Source organism: Sycon ciliatum, chromosome 3, assembly GCF_964019385.1.
Source record: "Sycon ciliatum chromosome 3, ocSycCili1.1, whole genome shotgun sequence".
NCBI classification, from domain to species: domain Eukaryota; kingdom Metazoa; phylum Porifera; class Calcarea; order Leucosolenida; family Sycettidae; genus Sycon; species Sycon ciliatum.
In genome coordinates, this window is record NC_088645.1 from 23469961 (window position 1) to 23491021 (window position 21061).

Sequence of the window (21061 nt, forward strand, 5' to 3'; positions counted from 1 at the left end):
TGAAAGTTGAAACTTATTTTGAAGTACCAGAAAAAGTACCGAATTCTGCCAATTTTCTGCAGGCATTATCCGCATATGCCTATCTAGGACTACGTCGTTGTAGGGTAGGCATATGCGGATAATGCCGGCAGAAAAATTGGCAGAATTCGGTACTTTTTCTGGTAAGTTTCATGCATGTTTGGTATGTGGATAAAGAAATGGAGCAGAATTCGAGGAATTGCCCGCCATAAGGTTTGTATAGTTCTGCCAATTTCACTGCTTTTCGAGCAGAATCTGCCACCTTTTCGAGCATTATCTGCACACCCCTAGTCGACTAGTCCTAGCCTTTAGAACTGACATGCTGGATGGATACGTCCTCATGAGTACGCAACCAAGTCTGTGAGTTTGCCCGACAGCGCTGCAGGGCCTAGGGAAAAAGGGCGGTCTCAGCGAGTGGCGGATGATGCCCGATAAATTGTCGAATTATGCTTTCCATTATGCCCAAAATATGCCAGTGATTATGCTACATTATGCTGGAATTATGCCAATGATGGTGCTATACTATGCTGCGGTCCAATATAATGGTATAGTGAGCTCAGTACAAACAGTCATTGGCGGATTATGCTCGGTAAATTGATGAATTATGCTTTCCATTATGCCCAAATTCAAAGCCCGGCGGAACCGGTCCGGTTGGTCCGGCCATGGCCGGACCAACGTTTTGGCCATCAACGTGTGTTTACTGCTGAGGAGGTCATATGTGTACCCTCCATATCATACACAAACTGTATGAAAGTCATGTGACTACCCGCCATGTCATACACAAACTTTATGAAAGGCTAGGGTATGGCCGCACAAATCTAAAACTGCTTGCGCCGATCCTGGTTAATTATACCAGTGACTATGCTACATGATGCTGGAATTATGCCAATGATGGTGTTATACGGTAGCCTTGCACTCTTGTTGCACTTTGCTACGTAGTCGTTACAATGACTGTGGCACTATGACAGCAAAAAAAACAAAAAACAAAAGAAAAAACAGCACGGCTTACATGTACAAGGGGTAACATTCACCGGGTTGTTTCCTGTAACAACTAATAATATGCCTGGAGCATTAATCTTCAGCCAGCATCGTACGGTTACGCGGACCGTCTGATCTCAGAAGTCCTTTTCTGCCAAAGCATAATTTTTAGACGAAATCCGAAAATTATGCTAGAAATTATGCCAGCATACTCCGCCAATTTGCCAAGGGTTATCAACGACGTCTGAAGCTTTTTTTCTTTTCTGTTTTTACCAAGTCCACTATGCTCCCGAATGAATGCTGAAAATGGTGGCGGGACCCTGCTGCTCAGCCGACCTTGGTGGTCTCGGCGTCTGCACGGCAAAGCGCGCCAAGAAAAATAGAGTTTCTGAACTCAGTCGCCTGCAAGCATGCAGCACCAGTCCTAGCCTACCTAGGCTCGAGTCTCCCATACTCGCTGGCCATAGGAGAATCTACCATGTCGTTTCATCAGTGTCGCTCACATTCAGCGGACCTCAGATGGTGTGGTGCTCCAGCTCTCGGTGAGGTCGAAATCGCAGCGATCTTTGGCTCTCAAGAAGGAGGTCATTCCTACCTTCAGCCAGACCAGTCTTTGTCCGGTGTTGGTCCTGGAGGAGTATGTGAAGCGTACTGCAGGCTTGAGACCAGATGGCAGTAGTATTCAGCTGCTTATCTCCTCCAGGAAGCCTCATCAGCCCGTTTCAGCGCCTAGCGTTTCACGGTGGATGCTGGAAGTAAGTTATGGCCTTGGCGGGCATTGACACTTCCACTTTCAAGGGCCATTCCACACGTGGTGCATCTGCTTCACAGGCAGCCGCGGCTTCCATGTCTGCGGATGACATTGTCAAGGCAGTAGGGTGGAAGAGGTTGAACACGGTCCTCAGAGGTTCTATTGCCGGCGACCTGTCAGAGATGTTCAGAGTCAGGCCCGTCATCAATTGGCAGAGTTCCTTCTGAATTTGTTTTTATTTATTTATTTTTAATTTCGGCCAGTCGGCTACTATCATTTCGTCTTGGGGGTTAGACGAGGGGAAGTAGCCATGTCGGGGCGTGAGCCCGCCTTTCTGAACTCTGCCCAGTGTGCTGTTCAGAGTGGTGACTGACCTGCATGTCATTATGGCATGTGCATCATGCTCTGCTTATCAGGGGCCAATGTGTTACAGTTTCCACGTAAGGCCCTCTGTGACGGTCAGTATTGTCCACGCTATTCTCTGCCGGTTTTACTACCTCCCTGCTGTGTGCAGTGTTCATAATAATATTATTTATGTCTCTGGCATACCATGATACGCCAGGTTCACAGCATTCTGTGTGTTGGACACTTTCTGTGAGGCATAATGTCACACTATGATGTGTCTCTGTGCGCAAGCTGGGTGCCTTCATGCATGCATGGGCGATTTGAAGATACACTGTCACTGTTACATCGAAGCTCGAAGCTCCGATATGCACTGTCCCATTTCACAAGCAATGGCACATTGTGCTGTGAAGTGGGGATTTTATGAAGAGCGGAGAGCGGAGATATAACAGTCCCTCCCACCACACCGCTTACTCCGGCGCTTAGCCATGGCTATCCCTCCGATTTTACCGCCGAAAAAGGGCAAGGAGGAGGAGGTTGTGCGCCAATTGTAGGCATAATTATGCGGATCATGCCGGCAGAAAAATTGGCAGAATTCGGTACTTTTCTGGTAAGTTTCATGCATGTTTGGTATGTGGATAAAGAAATGGAGCTGAATTCGAGGAATTGCCCGCCATAAGGTTTGTATGGTTCTGCCGATTTCACTGCTTTTCGAGCAGAATCTGCCACCGTTTCGAGCATTATCCGCACACCCCTAGCCAATTGGCAGAAATCAATTTTATACAAAGGCGATTTGAAGTACTGTCTTGAGCATAGAATTGCAGCGCCGTAGCTGTTGTGCCACCACCAGTGCCCGTGCCAGTGGATATGGCTCGCCGAGGGCATTCGTCCAGAGCTCTGGACTGTGAGGGAGGAGTATGGGAGTCTCCACACACAAGTCCAACAGCTGAGGAAACCAGGGAGCACCCCGCCACATCGGTGTGATCATTAGACACATGGACACCTCCTCCCGCGCCACCTTTCGCAGACGGCGCGATATCAGACTGAATGGAGGAAATGCGTTACCGCGGAGGTCGGACCAACTGAGAGTGAACGCATCGATCCTCCAAGCAAACGAGTCCAGTTGCCAGCTGACATAGCGAGGCAACTGTGTCGTGACCCGAGAGTCGTGACCCGAGAGAGGCAAGAAGATCGACTTCCGGCACTGGTGATATGCACTGGAGCAAACCAGAGGGCTCAACTTCCATTCCGAGTCGAAATTCAGCCTCGACCAATGTAATGGTCCGCCAGTCCGCCTGCACATTCAACTCGCCCAGCAGGTACACATGTACATGTACATGTAGATCTACTCGGCAGGAACCATCATTTGGTACTCACACACCACCTCCAGAGGCGCACGAATTCCACATCTCATCTGAAACCTTCACCAGCCAATCTGACGTTGGATCATTTTTGTAGTCAGTACTACTACTACTACTACTACTAGTACTACTACTACTAGATCAACTGGGACAGTACTCAGTAGTCTAGCGTCTGGCACTCCGCTCAGCTCAGCGTCTAGCACTGCCCCTGCCTCTGGCCTGGTACCAGGCCTACTCCTCCGCCCGGGCCCCCACGGGCAGGCCAATCAGGCCATCACTCATCAGGCACCAGGGCAAGAGCGTCACCGCATGTAGTAGCTGGCCGGCCGTGTGAGTGCGCACGATGCCGCAGGATGCGGTACTCCATGATTGCATGCCAACCAGGGCCCAGGCGCTAGGCGCTAGGCTGGAACGAAATCAGTCTCTTTTAGTTTTATTTCTACTACTACCACGGGTATTAGCATTAATTTAGTTACTAATTCTAGTGTCTGTGCCAGGCTTATCTTGGCACTTGCCTTGGCCCTAGTACTAGTACTAGTAGCCCTCGTCTTGAAGTAACAGTTATCACTGATTATTAGTTGAGATCGCAATCACCATCGCACTCACGTGGAGCCTGGCTGAACAGTGAATACAGCCGGCTAGCCTGGCTTGAAGTTGAAGGTCAGAGTGTGGTGTGCATGTGCCATGTGGCGATCTGTCGAGGCAAGTGGTGACAACAGGCCCACAGGCACAGGGCTACGCTGTATCATGCAGGTCTATCACTTACACCTCTCTGCATCTGCCCTGCACAAGCCACAAGTCAACAAAACCTGTACTAACAGCAGTCTACGCTAGACCACACTCCAGACTAGTACTAGTAGTACAGACTATCCACAGAGCCAGTCAGTCAGTCAGTCAGTCAGTCTATCGTCTACAGAGTCAGTCGTCGTCTGCATGCAGTCACTGAGTCAGTCGACAAAAAAATTGTGTGTGCACGACGACAGCCTTGGAATGGGTCAAATCTTTATCTCTCGACTAGCGAATTTATCATTGACTTGGCTTTGTTTGCACGTAGCTCGTTTGTCAGCACACACCTACAATGTAGTACTAGTAGACCTACCTCCAACTCACGTAACAATTACATCGTTACTCTACGTCAGCGGCTGTATCTAGCTAGCTAGGTGGACCGTCCGTGTAGACGTGTCCAGCCTCCTGCTGAGTTCTGGTACGAGTCGCAGCGAGATGCACTGGAGGCTGGTGCTGATTGCCGCATCTTTAGACATTAGGCTCACGAGTGCAGGGAGTGTTTCCTGATGGGAGTGGACCGTATGCGTGTTAAAACAAAATGGCGTCACGATTTATTGAAAGTGGTATAGTTGGTGGAACGAGTGTTCAAAACCATTTGAACTTCATACTGTTCGTCTTCTTTTTGACATGCTCTCTTTCCATCGTCCTTAGCTTTTGTTTGTTGTGAGCTGTTTTGGCTTTCTCCTATACCTCTGGGGGATGCCAAGTGATGGTTTTGATAGGCTGGTGATGGCTGTGAGTGAGAGGTTGCCGATCGGCGTCGTCCTCGCTATAGCGATGAAAATACTAGTTACTGCGAACCTGGTAGATATCACAACACGTCAGAGCGTCCAGGAGCAAAGGAATCTTGGGTTTTCACTGAAATCTAGTTCCTCCAGCATCGTGTAGCCCACCGTCGGTGAATGGCCGTCCAGAAAGGTCGAACCTGGTCTTCTGCAGCATCTCGCAGTCCTGCGAGGCACACTGAATACGCCTGTCATGTATTCTACAAATAAAAATCACGAAGTAGTGGATTCTATAGTGATGAGTCTACCCTGTACGCTGCAAAAGACACAGGAAATGTGACTGGTGTCTGTACACTGGACGCCAATATCCCAGTCTTCTCCTGCAGGATCTGTTTGGCATTGACATACCGGTATGCAGTGGGTCGACATTGGCCTGGTTTGGCAGGTATCTGCCTGGGTGAATGTAGCAGGTTTGCATTGGCTCGTCGTCCAGTCCGACATTTTCCTGTAACTGTGGAGTACCAGCAGGGTTTGAGAGGTTGCTCATGCTGTGAACACATGTCTACTGCCTGTCTCGTCCTGGAAGTGCCGTTTCGCCGCTTCCTTGCTCTACAGTCGCGCTTATTTCGCTTTGTTTCGTGGTGCAGCTCAAAACCTGCCCAAACAACTGTGAGCTCGCAACATGGTATGGACAAATTGCGCCACTCATGCTGGATGACTAAAACCGGGATAGTCGAGTAAGCGAGTTTACTCCCTGGGCCATGGCAAGATCTGTTCAGCGCGGGCTATTCCAACCTCCAAGTGCATAGTCACCGATCGATCCATGCGATGGTGGTTGACCTACACAGAGCCAAGGTCTACGAGTACTACTATTGATGTCTACATGCAGTCAACAAAATCAAAGTACCTCAGTATGCCCCAGAATAGGGCATATGCATCTATAGCATGACACAACAGGGGTTCTGGCGGCACCTGTCAAACAAGCAGTAGCGACTAGTGCCAGCTACCTATTGGAGGCTAGCCGCTACAGTCTGTCACTGGAGATAATTATTATGTTCACTGTTTAGACTGAGCACAATCAATGATGCCCAATCAATCTGCCCAATGTGTGTTCTGTTCCACCTCATTATAACGTCCCATCACATCAACCCTACTACACGCACATGTCGTCACTCTAGCATGACTTGTGTTATTATTGTTTATTTTGATTCGCACGATAGATAGAGCACAATAAACGTTAACTTGACCGAAGGATAAAGGCGACTGCAGATAGAGGAACACATCGAGGTACAGGTACCGGCATCAATACAGTATCAGAGAGAAACAAACAAAAATGAGAGGTACGCAGAAAAACTCTCGTAAGCCCAAGGGGAAGTGGTTGATGAGGGATGAATGCACTCTCCACGCTCATCTACACTGTTCGTGGAAATGCACACATACATACAATAATATACAACATAGCAATAGCATGCACAGAACCAAACAATTTCATGTTCACACATGCAAGCACAGACCTGAACATTAGTACCAAAAGCCGATACAGACAATATCCCCATACACACAGACGCACACACACAATGTCCCATGTATGCGCCCGTGGCGAGAAAAGCACGCAAATCTACAAATGCACTGGATGTGAAGTTTCACCACAGATATTCTCTTATAGCAACGATAGCGGATCTGATTCTGAATGAAACACACACACACACACACACACACAATACAATCATTGAATGCCCATCCGCAGATGATGGCAGGTCCTGAAAGAACAGGCAGTGTTCCAGTAATGGGGAGCAGAACTTCGAGTGGCGAGTGATGTATACACACACACACACGTGCGTGCGCGGGCACACACTAAAGTATTCAGAAATAGAATCGACATTGTAGTATTCATTGGTTGGGGAATGGAAAATAAAATAAAACATTGCTGTAGGTTATTGTTGTAAGGACACTGGGAGCACAACAGGAAGGTAAGCAACTTGCTTTGAAGCAAAGAAAGTTAATATTCCACGGATCTCAGAAGGAAGGAACGTTCCAGAATGCTGCACTGGCAACAGGCGGCCTGCATGTGCGCGGCCCCTGCAGTCTGTCCAGCTGCCGGCCTTGCAGTGCTGAAAAGAATGTGCAGTACAGCATGTCACATATAGGCGCTGGGAAGTCCTAGTTATGTGCTCACCTACACCACGATGCACCAATCTTCTGAGCTACTTTGGCAACAACTTTGTCCACTTGAGACTCCCATGGGCTGAGCCAGTTGTTGAGGGCTGCACCAAGGTGGACAGCAATGACCGCTGATGGCAAGGCAATCCATGACACACAGTCACTAGGGCATCGTCAACATGACGCTGAGGCTGGATCGATAAAATCAACCTTTGGGCTGTCGCGGGGTGGACAACGAGGCCGCTGTCTCGAAGCTAGTCAGTCAGCCTGGTCACCGCCATTGATGAACCAGTCGCCACCGCCAGCAGTGGCGGTAGGTTGTGACAAGTGTGGTGCAATATTGTCAGCAAATTCAGTACTTAGGATAAGATGAGTGACAAAGGGAACGTTGTGTTTGATAATATTGAAGTGAACAGGGATGATCACAAACCCTGCGCGTACTCCACCGTGAGTTACAAGAAAATTCCGGACTGGACGACGAGCAAACGCCAACCTGCTACATCCAACCAGGCAGATACTATTACGATAGCTGCCAAACCAGGTCAATGCCGACCCACTGCATAATGTCAATGTCAAACAGATCCTGCAGGAGAAGACTGGGGTGTTGGCGTCCAGTCACTGAGTGTACAGACACCAGTCACATTTCCTGTGTCTTTTGCAGCATACAGGCTGAGCCTCATCACTGTAGAGTCCACTATTGCATGAGTTATATTTGTACCGTACATGGCAGGCGTACACGGTGTGCCTCGCAGGACTGCGAGGTGCTGCAGAAGACCAGGTTCGACCTTTCTGGACGGCCATTCACCGACGGTGGGCTACACGATGCTGGAGGAACTAGATTTCAGTGAAAACCCAAGATTCCTTTGCTCCTGGACGCACTGACGTGTTGTGATATCTGCCAGGTTCGCAGTAACTAGTATTTTCATCGCTATAGCGAGGACGACGCCGATCGGCAACCTCTCACTCACAGCCATCACCAGCCTATCAAAACCATCACTTGGCATCCCCCAGAAGTATAGGAGAAAGCCAAAACAGCTCACAACAAACAAAAGCTAAGGACGATGGAAAGAGAGCATGTCAAAAAGAAGACGAACAGTATGAAGTTCAAATGGTTTTGAACACTCGTTCCACCAACTATACCACTTTCAATAAATCGTGACGCCATTTTGTTTTAACATGAATATCGCGGGTTCGCATCAATTATTTTTATTTTGTCACCCTTTCGTTCCGGTGGCCAACAATCAAGAACCACGCTGGCTGAGATGTTGAGAGTTTTGATATTGTGCTGAGTGAGTGGGGCCAAGCAATCGCGGCGTGGGTGAGCCTGAACCTTCACGAAAAATTCAGTCTCCCTTTAGTGGTGGCTGCAGTGACTTGTCTGCAGGGTAGGGGCACACTGTTGACTAGCGAAGTGGAAGAATGACGGACCAAGGCGACTGGCAGGCGAACATGTTCCCGCCGAGTCAGCGGAGCTCCGATCGCATGGTCAGAGACGACGTCGAGATGGCGAACTTCGGCGTGGCAGACGAGCACATTCGCAACGACTACAACGGCCAGGGTCCTGGCTATGTCGATCCTGGTGAGTGCTGTGTGATTCCGGGTGAGTCCGCTGGGAAACCTGGAGCTTTTCTAGCTGCTCTGGCATTTCTAGCTTTTAGCCTTTTACTAGGCTTTTACTTTTAGGTGCAATTAATTTTCTGGGTGTGTGTGTGCGTGACTACCTTGATGTACTCATCAGCGAGAGCGCTCGTCGTATCTATGTCGGGATAACTCGATTGCCCTACTTCGAAGTCACCAGTAATTATCCCTCCTATAATGCGATGTATTCCGATTTCTAAATCAGCAAAATTACTTACTTCGTTTATGTTGTGACCAAGCGATCAGAAAGTTATAGTGTTTGTTGCAGAAGCGCTTGTTCACGTTCCGTGAGCGGCGTGGCAAACAAAACACACTCGAACAAACAGAACTCTTGATCAGTAAAATCAAAAATACTAAAATAATATTAATAATTGGTCGTTGCGTCTGGTACTGCTCGACCTGTTCGTGTCACCTGCTGATAATGCGAGTGCACACCGGAACACTGCCTGCCTTCTCGCCTTCGCCGTTTTTTCCATTACTAGTTTGACAGCGTGGAAACCAGGGAGTCGTATAGACCCGGGAGGCGACACGCGCATCACTTGTGCACAACCATGATCGACTCAACGATTCAAAATATTACGACCTGCTCGGTGTGGGACAAGTCCGTACATAGGTCATAGCGCCCGGGAAATCCGTACATAGCGTCGTCTTCGTCCTTTCGCTGAACAGTGGTCAGACTTTCGATCTCCATCGCCGAAATACAGCCATCTGTGGCCATCGCTGAGGAGTTCACTAATACAGTAAAGGGTCTTGTTCGCTGGCTTACTCACTGGCTTTGCACTGCCACTCGAACTCTGAGGCACTTTGACCACCTAAGATGAGGTAATCCTTTCTTTACAAATTGCCTCAATATTTTCTCACCTTTAGGGCAATGAAGTAATTTTTTTCCTCGTGACTAACTTCGACCGACCAAGTTGCCCTGTCCCAGTGATCTACAATACTTATATTGCACATTTGTGAAATATTGGACCTATCCAGATAAACGAAATGACTTATATTCGAAATTACATTTTCCAAAGTTTTCCTTCACAAATAGTCCCAATTTGTTCTCACCTTTAGGGCAATGAAGTAATTTTTTCCTCGTGACTAACTTCGACCGACCAAGTTGCCCTGTCCCAGTGATCTACAATACTTATATTGCATATTTGTGAAATATTGGACCTATCCAGATAAACGAAATAACTTTTATTCGAAATTACATTTTCCAAAGTTTTCCTTCACAAATAGTCCCAATTATTTCTTCTCACCTTTAGGGCAATGAAGTCAATTTTTGTTCAGGACTAACATCGGCTAACAAAGTGGCGCTGTCCCAGTGATCTACAATACTTATAATCATTGCACATGTGAAATATTGGGAGTCACAGAGTGAGGAAATGGCCTAAATTGAAACTTGAACTGTTCTGCCAAGTTTTATGCAGTGAACGCAGGGCTGAGAGCCCGCAAGAGCCATCCCGGAAGATCTTGTGCGCCACCAACCGAACCTTCAGTGAATGTTCACAAGGTTAGAAGCTCGCACAGATAACACACATTGGATGCTAATAGTAATACTTGCACTCAGGAATGTGTGCAAATACGACAGAATTAATTCCAAATAAAGTCAACAATAGCTGCCTCAACACAGTGCTATCAACCATCCGTATTTTCCATATTTGTACGGAAAATCACTACTTCGTCCGCGCTATGGATTTTGAGAAAATGCACGGAAAATTGAACGGGATTGATCAGTATATATAAGCATTGCAAGTGCAAGCTGAGCGATGAAAAGAAGAGAACCGAGTGGAAAGAAAACGCTGCAGTGGAGAGTCCTTAGAAAAGACTTAAAAAATATCAATAATATCGCTGCACGAGATCATCCTTATAAGTTATAACGTCAGCTGATCGTACTGTGGTTGATTCATACGGCGGTAAATACACACCTGCCTACACACGCTCTCTAAACTGAAAAGTTATTCTGGCACAGAGCTCTCCTTCCCGCCACCACCACCATCATCAGTTCGCGTCTGGCGCCTAGTCGATGCAGGGTGAGTGGTGTCCGACATAGCAGGCTGGTACATCAGGTAGCGTATGGCGCATAGCAGATGACACAGCAACAACATAGCTTGATTGCGACGTACCTTTCGTCCCGGCTGGACTCATCAGGCAATCTTCTTCTTAGATGTCTTCACAAGGAGCTTGACTCGGGAGAATGAAGTTGAAGACTCCACTGCAACTGCACTTATGGTTGGTTCATATGGTGGTAAATACACACCTGGCAATATGGGGGTAAATACACGCCTGCCCAGACACGCTCTCTAAACTGCAAAGTTATTCTGGCACATAGCTCTCCTTCTCACCACCACCACCACCACCACCATCAGTTCGCGCCTGGCGCCTAGTCGATGCATGGTTAGCGGTATCCGACATAGCAGGCTGGCACATCAGGTAACGCATGGCACATAGAAGATGGCAACGACATAGCTTGATTGCGACGTACATTTCGTTCTCTCGGTTCTGCTGTAGCCTGAAAAAGGAAATAAGACAATGCATCCACATGACACAGACAAGTAATTACTGTTACAAATAATGCATACTGCTTGATAACAGAGAAAGAAAGTCAGTGGTCACACAAGTTTTTGGTCGTCCCTGAAACGAAGATCGTTCCAGGGGGGGGGGGGGGGGGGGGGGGGGAGCTAAAATCTCAGTCGACTGACGCTATGCATACACATGTACATGCATGCGATTTTCGTCGTCCATTCATTTCGGAGGGTGGAGAGGAGGTCCGAGTACGAAATGAATGATGTTTTTTTCAGGGATGACTCATCACTTTTGCGATGACCCCTTATTGCATCAATTTATCGTCTGAACTGCGCAATTGAGTCCCACTTTTATTATGTTGGGTCCAGATTTCAAGACTCGTGAAGTTCGAGGCGAAAAGCAGGCCGATGAAAGGACGCCAGTAATTCAGTCTAGTCCGGTGTCCTGGAGAGGGGCCGATGAACCGGCAACAAGAGAATTCAATACACATGCTACTCTTCAGTTCATTGCTGGGGAAGACTACTCAAGGCCACGTCACTCGGGCAATTCAATGTACAAATCAGCAGCAACACTTTCAAACGTATTCCTACCAGCTGACCAGCAAGTTACCAGCCATCAGCTCTTCAAATAATTTCAACTTAACAGGAGAGGAGATGGACAGATCGGAAAGTATCGTGGCAAGCTCAGGACAACACACGCCCGGCCCTATGTAACAACAGTGGAAAGTGCGTGCCATGGTATATTTTCTAAGGCATATCAAGAACCAGCTAATGTGGACTGGGAGTCCATTTGCATCGTCCGATCAGCTGCTACAAGTGCCGTGAGCCAATGGCAAACACGTTTAACAGAGACTACTACCTCTACTGAATGCAACTTTGGCATGGCAGAGATCTACAAGCACGTTATCTTATCTATCAATAGAGTTGTATCCTCGTATGACTATGTGAAGTGTGAGGTCGTACTGTACTGCAGACGCGTCTACAACCTGGTTGGAAATGTACGCAACAGTTCCCACCCTCTTGACCAGAGATCGCACACACCCTAAGTTTTGATGGATTTGTACGACTCCCAGCTCTTGACTTTTGTTGGGTGTACGAGACGCACGCACAGTTTTCTTAGGGTGAGTACTTTTTCATGTAGTACTGAATGCGGCAAGCAGGACTCGCCCATCCGCCCCTCCCAAAATGGATCTACTCGAATGGTTCCGGAGGTAGGGGTGCTCTGGCGGGATTTTACGACATACACAAGCGCGCACACACGCACACAATATACACACGCACGCACACACATACACACGAACGCACGCTATGTCGCACGTCTTGGGCATGGCTTCGTGAATACAAAAAATAATTTAATGTTATAATTTATAGGATCCAAATGTTAGAGCAGCTTTACAAAACCTACCGCTCAATACCGGATCATCTTGTGACAGCTTCCTTGCAACACCCATGACTTGACCCCACTTCGTCTTGACGTCGGGAAATCGTTCACACCGGAGTTGGGACACGACTCATTGAAATCCAGGCCTATCTGCAGCTGGGAGCAGGACAGAGCTGATGGACGTCAGCAGCGGCTGTAGAACAACCATAAACGAGTCTTCTTTCTCCGCAGTCAGGCGGGACAGCAGCTTTGCAACGCAAGCTTCTTGCCTTCTGTGGGTCTTTAGCGGCTGGGATTCGGAACGCTCTGTAGAAACCATTGAACAAGTACTGCACTCTATCAACCCACAAGTATTTCTTCCAATTCATGAATATTCGCAACTTTTAATGCAGTACGCGCACCAGATCAGAAGCCGCTAAGTAGCAAGGTTGAAAGTTTCAAGACAAATTGAAAAATATAATAACATAGAAAATTAGAATTCAAACCATACCTGTGGCCCAAGCCAATACAGACTGAGCGTTCACGCGAAGAGAACGTAGATCTACGTCAGCTGAGGTTTCCTTAGGATCAGGAGGTGATTCTTGACCCGGATCTGGATCGCGATCAGCAGCACTCTCTGCCTCAATCACGATCATCAAATGCAACTAATTTATAATACTTGGAAAAGTAGTTCGTTCTTCTTCTTCTTTTCGAGCTACGATTTCCCACGATCCTATCGATCCTGCACGAGTCCGTTCCCCAAGGAGTGCACTCCCAAAGTCCCATGGCATAAGTACGCGGAGTAGTTGGTTTATAACTCAGGGCACGCACCGGGGATATCTGAGGGAAAAGTGGGAGAAAGTGCCGCGAGTCAATCATAGTCGGCCCGGAAGGCCTCGTGTCGCCTCCCGGGTCTATACGACTCCCTGGTGGAAACACGTCGCCGGGGTAAAGACGCTCGTGCGAGCACGTGGTTCCATTGTCCGCTGTTCAGCAAGAGCTGCGACCTGCGTCCCTGCTGAGTAACACTACTCACAGTGGTTGACACAGACGGAAGCGCATACACCGCTTCAAGCCATCACAACTGGAGTGGTACACTCAAACGCCTCTTATCCGGACGCCTCAGGTACGGGCACGTCTCTCTACCGGCCACCCTCAGCTAGAGTTCCTATGGCAAAAATGCTTCGAATTTGGGGGGTGAACTTTTTTTTCCGAATGCACAAGTGCATATTTGTCACTGCTAACCTGTGTAATCCATACATTTTATCCATGGATTATTTTTGTAACCTGAACATGTGCAATATGCACCAAAAAAACTTCTTCAAAAATGATAATGATACATGGTAGCTGCAGCGCTGGTAGATGAGTTATCCTGAGATACGGGCAAATCTGAGATACGGGCAGTGCCCGGTCCCAAGGTGCCCGGATAAGAGACGTCTGAGTGTACTTGCACCGTCCATGCTCCAAGTAAATGGAGACCCCCAGTAGACTACCTATCTAACACAAACAAAATCTAAGATCATGACAAGACAATGTCCTATAGTCCTTATGCACATTGTACAGATGTACGAAGTTCTGTACTATGGCCGTAGGTGTGTACATACCCGGTTGGGTGTTCCATGATTGTGTGCTATACATGCGCGTTTGACCCATTTAGCCTCACAATTCATGGCAAACGATCACTTTTCAAGCCTTCTTCACTTTGGGATTGAACTAACGACTAGCTAGATCTCTGCCGGAAAAAGATTTCGTATGAAATGCCTTCATGGCCCATTTCATAGTGGAAATAGCAGTAAACACAATAGGGTCCTGCACATTCAACACCCAACTGGGTCTACGGGATTCTACACGATTATACGGGATTTCGTGCATCTGTACAATGTGCATAAGGCCTATTGAATTATTGTGCTGTAGTTTATTTGCACTCAACTGCATGCTGGCATTGATTACTAGCGGGCTACTGCTCTGGTTTGAGAAGGCAGAAACGCAGCACCTGGGAGCCCTGGTATAGGGAGACAACATGGGCAAAACGTTGAATTGGTGTTGTGCTTCCAGGCGGCCCCCCAGTTCCCCCCTAGGGCAGGGCCGATTTATGCATGTCTGTACTTGGCATCGCAATCTGGGCCGCATTTGGGGCCAGCCGCCTTGACCCCGATTACGAGTTGCATGGAACATGTAGAACTTCCTATCCCCTGGGTCGAAAACGCACTTCGTTTCAGGCAGTATGTACTTTTGCCGTTTTCCTAGGCTAGAACCGGTCTGGTTGGTCAGGCCATGGTTGGTCAGGCCATGGCTGGACCAACTCTTTGGCGACCACCATGTGTTAACTGCTGAGGAGGTCATGTGTACCCATCACCTCATACACAAGGTACGAACGGCCGTGGCATGGCCGGACCAATCCAAAACTGCTTCCGCCGGTCCTGTAGAAGCCACGATTCCCTGATGTGCATGAGAAAAGCCCTCTCCGCAATCTCCTGCGGGAGGTCCATGGGCAGTAAAAGCTTGAGTCGTCTCTGAACTAGCTCATCCTAGTTAGATCAGTTAAATTGATCGTCTAAATTTGGGCACTGTGAAATGTCAACGTAACGCCCATTTCTGGTCCTTTTTAGCAGTGTGCTCACAGGGGTATAGACTAGAGTATGTTTGCCCAACCCAGCGATCGTTAACTACATACGGAAGCCTGCCGATCCACCTGTACGTTGTTTAGATAAGATGCTTGCATACCGCCCCCAATTGGCGGCAGTCCAACCTTGCGGAGACTGGAGACTGTGTCAGATGCTGTATCAGATACTGTATGAGATACCCTAAAAGCAGACATATTTGTCAGGAATTGAATTTTAGTCCATTTTCGTATATCGAGTTTTCATACTAAATTAGATACTGGACTAACGTCGATCTGTCGACCTTTTCCAAAAACATTATAGTCCGTGGGCGAAATTTTCAGATTCCATTTCTTTGGAGCTGGGCGAAACTATTCACTGACTAAATGGTCTGCTTGTACAGTCAGACCTCACTTAACCGCAAACGTCCAGGATGGTCCGCGCAATTCATCCAGAAAGCAAAAAAGAGAGCACTGCCTGTTGGACGAAAAATTCAACATTTTTCCCCCGGGGACGGCCCCGACTCCCGGTCATACCACTCCACACTGCCTTATGACGCCCCTGATGATGATGATGATGATGATGATGATGATGATGATGATGATGTGCATCATGCGTCCATTGAGGAGTTTAGCATTGCAGCAGCCGATTCCACTGTAGCTTAGCCAGAGCACGCGGAAAGGGTGCTTAGCCTCAAATCTTGAAATTGGATTCTTTACCGGGTGCACCACATGCCTGCAAGCTTCAGAAATCATTTAAAAAAAAACAATTAGTCAAACGCTCCCAGTAATACCCAAGTAACAATCAGTTTTGTTGGTTGTTGAGGTCTGACAGTCCCAAACACAAACGTGCAACTTCAAGTGCTTTTTTCTCAGTTCAGCATGCAGTGACCCACGCACCCAAGTTTTCGCTAGCCCTTGGGCTGAATGGCTGATTCATGTTGTCCTACTTTCTGTGAGGCCACTGGTACACGTGACGTAAAGTTCGCACTGATGACTTTTGAATGTGTGCCCGGGCCGGGGGGGGGGGGGGGGGGCAGTCCTGTCTTATTCTACACGTCACCGTTCAATATTCAATTTTTTGACACTCTTGTATGTTCCCTACTAGGAAAATAGGCCACCTGCCTCGTACAGCTCTTTTCTTTGCTGATTTCTCTCCACAACTGAACACTTGAAAGCCAGAGAAGCCAGAGTAAAGGGCAGTACGAGGCAGGTGGCCTGGGAAATTCTCTCCGGGAAGTCCAAATTCGAAAATGCAATTTGTATGTTCCCTCTAACTAATATTCCACTGACTGATGAGGCGACTACAATCAGTGTGCTTCACGCCGTTGGTGAAAACCCGAATGCACAGCGCTGCTTGACAAAGTCCCATTGCATGCGTCCAGTTAGTGCCCTGCACCATTTCGCAACCCAGTGTTCACCGGGCTAGCTAGGGCTGCACAGCGCTCGCCACACGTATACCGAGGTGACGACTGAAATCCGACCGCTGCGTTTCGTACTCGAGTGCGGGCACCGATTCTAGCGGTCTCCTTATTTCGTACTGTTACAATCCCATGCTAGGTCTTTGCAATGCGAGCGCACCGCTCCAGGGGTGGGATTTAAGTAGCCAGAACTTGACTTGATCCGCTCATTCTGACTTCCAGTGACCTCACTCTAGTACGGTCAAGCCTGTCTAGACCGACCGCTCAAGGGACCTTCAAAGCCTGGTCTCTGTTACCAGGTGGTCTCCTTATCCAGGGTCATTTGACTGGAAATAACATCCCTTGGTCCTGGTTGTAGTGGTCCTCCGGACAGGTGGTCGCCTTATCAGAGTGGTTGCCCGTTGACAGGTTTTACTGTACAACAAGTATCAACCTGCAGTCTTAAAGGCAAGTTGTGTGTGTGTGTGTGTGTGTGTTTGTGTGTGTGTGCGTGCGTGCGTGCGTGTGTGTGCGTGTGCTTGTGTGCAGCCACCGTTCGAAGGTGACGATGAGGATGAGGTTGTGGGTAAGATCATCGAAGGCAACATCATCTTCCCACGTCACATCTCCGAGGAGGCCAAGTCCATCTGTGAGCAGGTAAGGCATGCGAACGGTACATTCTGTTGCCCAGCTTTGTTGGTGTGGCTTTGTGGTGATTCTTCTTACATTTGTGTGTGTCTGTCTTGTTCGGGTTATGACCTTCCTTCAGGTGGTTATGTATCTGCAGTTCTCTTGACACAGGTCATTTCATTGCTTATGTCCATGTGCGTGTGTATGTGCGCGCGCGCGTGTATGTATGTGTGTGTATATATATATATATATGTGTGTGTGTGTGTGTACGTGCTCGTGCGTATGTCACTTTGTGTTTGTGGGGGGTCTGTGCTAAGAATCTTATGCGGTTAGAGGGCTCGCATAGGTATGTCTTGAAGGATTGGGGGGGGGGGGGGGGGGGGGAGAGAGAAGAGACTAAGTGCTGGCTTCAATGTTTGTTCGTTCAGATACTTACCTACGTTATCCTGCTGAAGTGTTATGCCTCTGTCACCTCTGTCACCTCTGCCCCCCCCCCCCCCCCCTTCTCCCAGTACACACGCTCACTGTTGCAAGTGTACTGTAGTGTTGGCTATGCGGCCTGATCAGTGTTACTTTCAGACACGAAACTCTCAGCAACAGCGAGGAAGCACTGTTGCCGTTTGAGAATTTTATTGCTTACGGTACTGTCGGGCACCAAAGAACTGGGGGGGGGGGGGGTCAGGGTTCTAGCCTAGCCCGTTCTTTTTTTTAGCGAACACAGCAGTTTCGTTCTTATTCGATGGTACAGTCTTACATGTACATTTATGCAGTGTTATACGTCTGAGTGTACATCCTAGTGTATATTTACGGTTTCCGTTCTTATCTGCAAAAAATCAAGCCTACGCTTTTCTTAAAAATTGTTGAAATTCTAGCCTGGCCGTTCTTCGATGCCTGGCAGTAGTGTACTTTGTCATATAAGCCGACCATTCAAGGGACCTTCAAAATTCGGTCCCCATGTACAGATTGTCTCCTTGTCCAGGGTCATTTGACTGGAAATAACACCCCTTGGTCCTGGTTGTGGTGGTCCTCCAGGACAGGTGGTCGCCTTATCAGAGTGGTTTTTTAGGACAGGTGGTCTCCTTATCAGAGTGGTCTCCTTGACAGGTTTTACTGTAGCTCTGTTCATTAGTGATGGTGGTGTGCCTGTGAATTCTAGTTCATGAAGAAGAGCCCGAAGGCTCGCCTGGGTGCGGGCATGAATGGTCAGGACGACATCAAGAGCCACCCGTTCTACCACACGATGGACTGGACTAAGCTGATGAGCAGAGAGATGCCGCCGCCGTTCAAGCCCGTCACGGTATGGTGCTGATGACGCGGTGTAAAGTGATTGTCGCAGCATTGTCTTTCTCCGTATTGTCTCTCTCTGTGTTGTCTCTGTCCGTAGTGTCTCTCTCTGTATTGTCTCCCTCTCTTTCTCTCTCTCTCTCTCTCTCTCTCTCTCTCTCTCTCTCTCTCTCTCTGTATTCTCTCTCTCCCTCTCTCTCTCACACTCTCTCTCTCTCTCTCTCTCTCTCTCATCTGTATTGTAACGTGCATGCTCGTTGTAAATAAATCAGTCCTGGTCGTATCCCGCCGCGGGAGACAAGGTGTATTGATTTTCATAATTATTAACAGTAGCACCTGCATTGGTCAGAGTTTCACGGTTTTACCAAAAAGTTCAGTGAAAATCATTCTCCATGTTGTTTTGTGTGTGCGAGGAGGCCCTCTGCCACGGGTGCTCTTTCCCACAGCTGACCGAATTGCCACTCTCGTTGTGTACGTATGTTCTGTAGTACATGTGCTTGTGGATGTGTGAGAGCTTCTTTGTTGGCACTCAAAGCTGACTGAAGAAGTCAGGAAAAGAAGCGACAATAAAGAACACACCAGATGCCATATTTGCAACTGAAAATATTTCGCGAGAAATCATTTCTCGCCTATCTCGCTGCGCTCCGCCGGCGAGACATACAACTTCTTTGTTGGCACAATGAATGTGATGCGTGCGTGCAAGGGGCAAACTGCTTCCAGAGGCCATCTGCTTGTACAGTTGTAAAAAGAAAAAGTTAACCGGATTCGCGGCCGCATCACCTGACCTGTTCAAGAACATATCAAGCTAACAGTTGTGCTCGGTGAGATCCGACCCGAAGTGCACATTTGGTGCCACCAACTTAATTGCGCGGCCCTTGACGTCCTGGGAGACGTACGAATGCGGCTGGACGTACGCATGTACACGTGCAGTGCTGTAATCGGAACTGGTCCAGGGCGTCTGTTTTCTGGCCTTTGGGTCAGATTTCAGTGGGCGCAACACTCTGCAGTGCTGTTCAATGAGTCGCGGTGTCACTCAAGTTTGCGCCTTGCATCATTCCGCAGCCCAGTGTTCGCAGGTCTCGGGCTGCGCAACGCCGGGCGGGTACAGTCAGACCTCGCATAACTACACACGTCCGCTTTCCAGAAAAATGTCCGGATAGGCGAGGTCTGACTGTACTTGAGTGACGCGACTGCATTTCATTGAGCTGTGCTGTAGTTAGACATCACACATGAACAGGGTATGTTGTTCTATTGTGGATCTGCAGAAAAGCCCAAAGGGTGTGGACAACTTTGACAAGGAGTTCATCTCGACGCTGACGACGAAGAACACACCATGCGACACGACCGTAATCAATCAGCTCAAGCAGACGGAGTTCTTCGGCTTCACGTACGTCAACCTGGACTTCTTCGACGAGGAGCAGGAGCAGGAGGCGCGCGGCCGCAGTGGCGACACCGTCGTTGCAGCGATCACCCGCCGCATTTCCGGCAGCGACTCGGACCAGGCGTTCTCGCCCACCAGCCCCCTGGAGCCGCTCAGGGAGGAGAGTGGCGCCGCCGCCTCCAACACCACTGACGCCACTGCTGCTGCTGCTGCTACCTAGCGCGTTGGCCTGGCGTGCTGCTGTTTCACGGCCGTGTATATCATACAATGCCTGCCATGTTCGTGTGACTCTGTGCTGGCGTGTGGGGTACATTCCTCCGCGCTCGCATCGCTTCAAGAACCATTTCCTGGGACATCATGCATTTGCAGTCGGTCCGACTAGCCGTTCCACTCCTATTATTATATTGCTCAATTTCCCACTGGTATGCCTACTGCCAGTAGTAGTAGTAACTTATCATTAGATTAGTACTAGCTGTTGTCATTGTAATATTTGTACTAGCTGCTGGTATCCATTGTACTGCCTGTTGGCATGGTATTATGTGTACTGGCTGTTGTCATGGTAGCATTTGAAGTGCTCCGGTTAATGTTTTTGCTCGGCATGTTGCTGCTTCGGCTGCACCTACTATTGCCGCCACACGCCCTTTCCTGAAGTTGCCGAGAGCCCTGCATCGGAATTCCTAGTGCCGATTTTTATTTGGAACACACTGCTAGCACTGCGGAGCATTGCATCTTTCGTTTTGTTTTTGTTTTCATGACGTCGGCGTGTCCTACAAGGAATTTCTAACGCCTTGCATGCCGTGGTACACCGGTGATGAATTGCCGTTAGCTGTCAACTTGAGATCTCACAGTAAACGATTTTGCAGGTCAAATGAATTGTTCCGGTTGCGGTTCTGTGGTTAACTTCAATGCTGTAAAATTGTTTTAAAAAAATTGTTTCATTCCTGCCATTTCAAAATTCCTTGCTCTGCACTTGTATTGTGGTGGTGCACTGTACTAGAGTATAACCTGTAACTAAGGTCATGGTAAAAAACAAAGTTGAGTCTCAGGTCCTGAGCCTGTGAAAATCGGTGCGAGCGAGCGATTTTTTATTTTATTTCCCACAATTTTTGTATTGTTTCCAAAGATAGGGTCACAC

The 21061-nt window shown here is 48.3% G+C and overlaps 1 protein-coding gene and 1 long non-coding RNA gene across 2 annotated transcripts; one reads left to right on the forward strand and one right to left on the reverse strand.

Annotated features, from left to right (window-relative positions):
* Positions 1–8334: 8334 nt before the first annotated feature.
* LOC135811812 (protein kinase C, brain isozyme-like) lies at positions 8335–20895 on the forward strand. Its single transcript, XM_065325058.1, has 4 exons — positions 8335–8700; positions 17181–17288; positions 18418–18558; positions 19811–20895. The coding sequence occupies exons 1-4, from the start codon at positions 8689–8691 to the stop codon at positions 20144–20146; spliced, it is 597 nt and encodes a 198-aa protein (XP_065181130.1). The 5' UTR covers positions 8335–8688; the 3' UTR covers positions 20147–20895.
* Positions 10509–13278, reverse strand: LOC135811813 (uncharacterized). Its single transcript, XR_010552696.1, has 3 exons — positions 13144–13278; positions 12678–12959; positions 10509–11259 (listed from the first exon to the last, which is right to left on the reverse strand). It is a non-coding gene; the product is annotated as an uncharacterized LOC135811813 (long non-coding RNA).
* Positions 20896–21061: the final 166 nt, after the last annotated feature.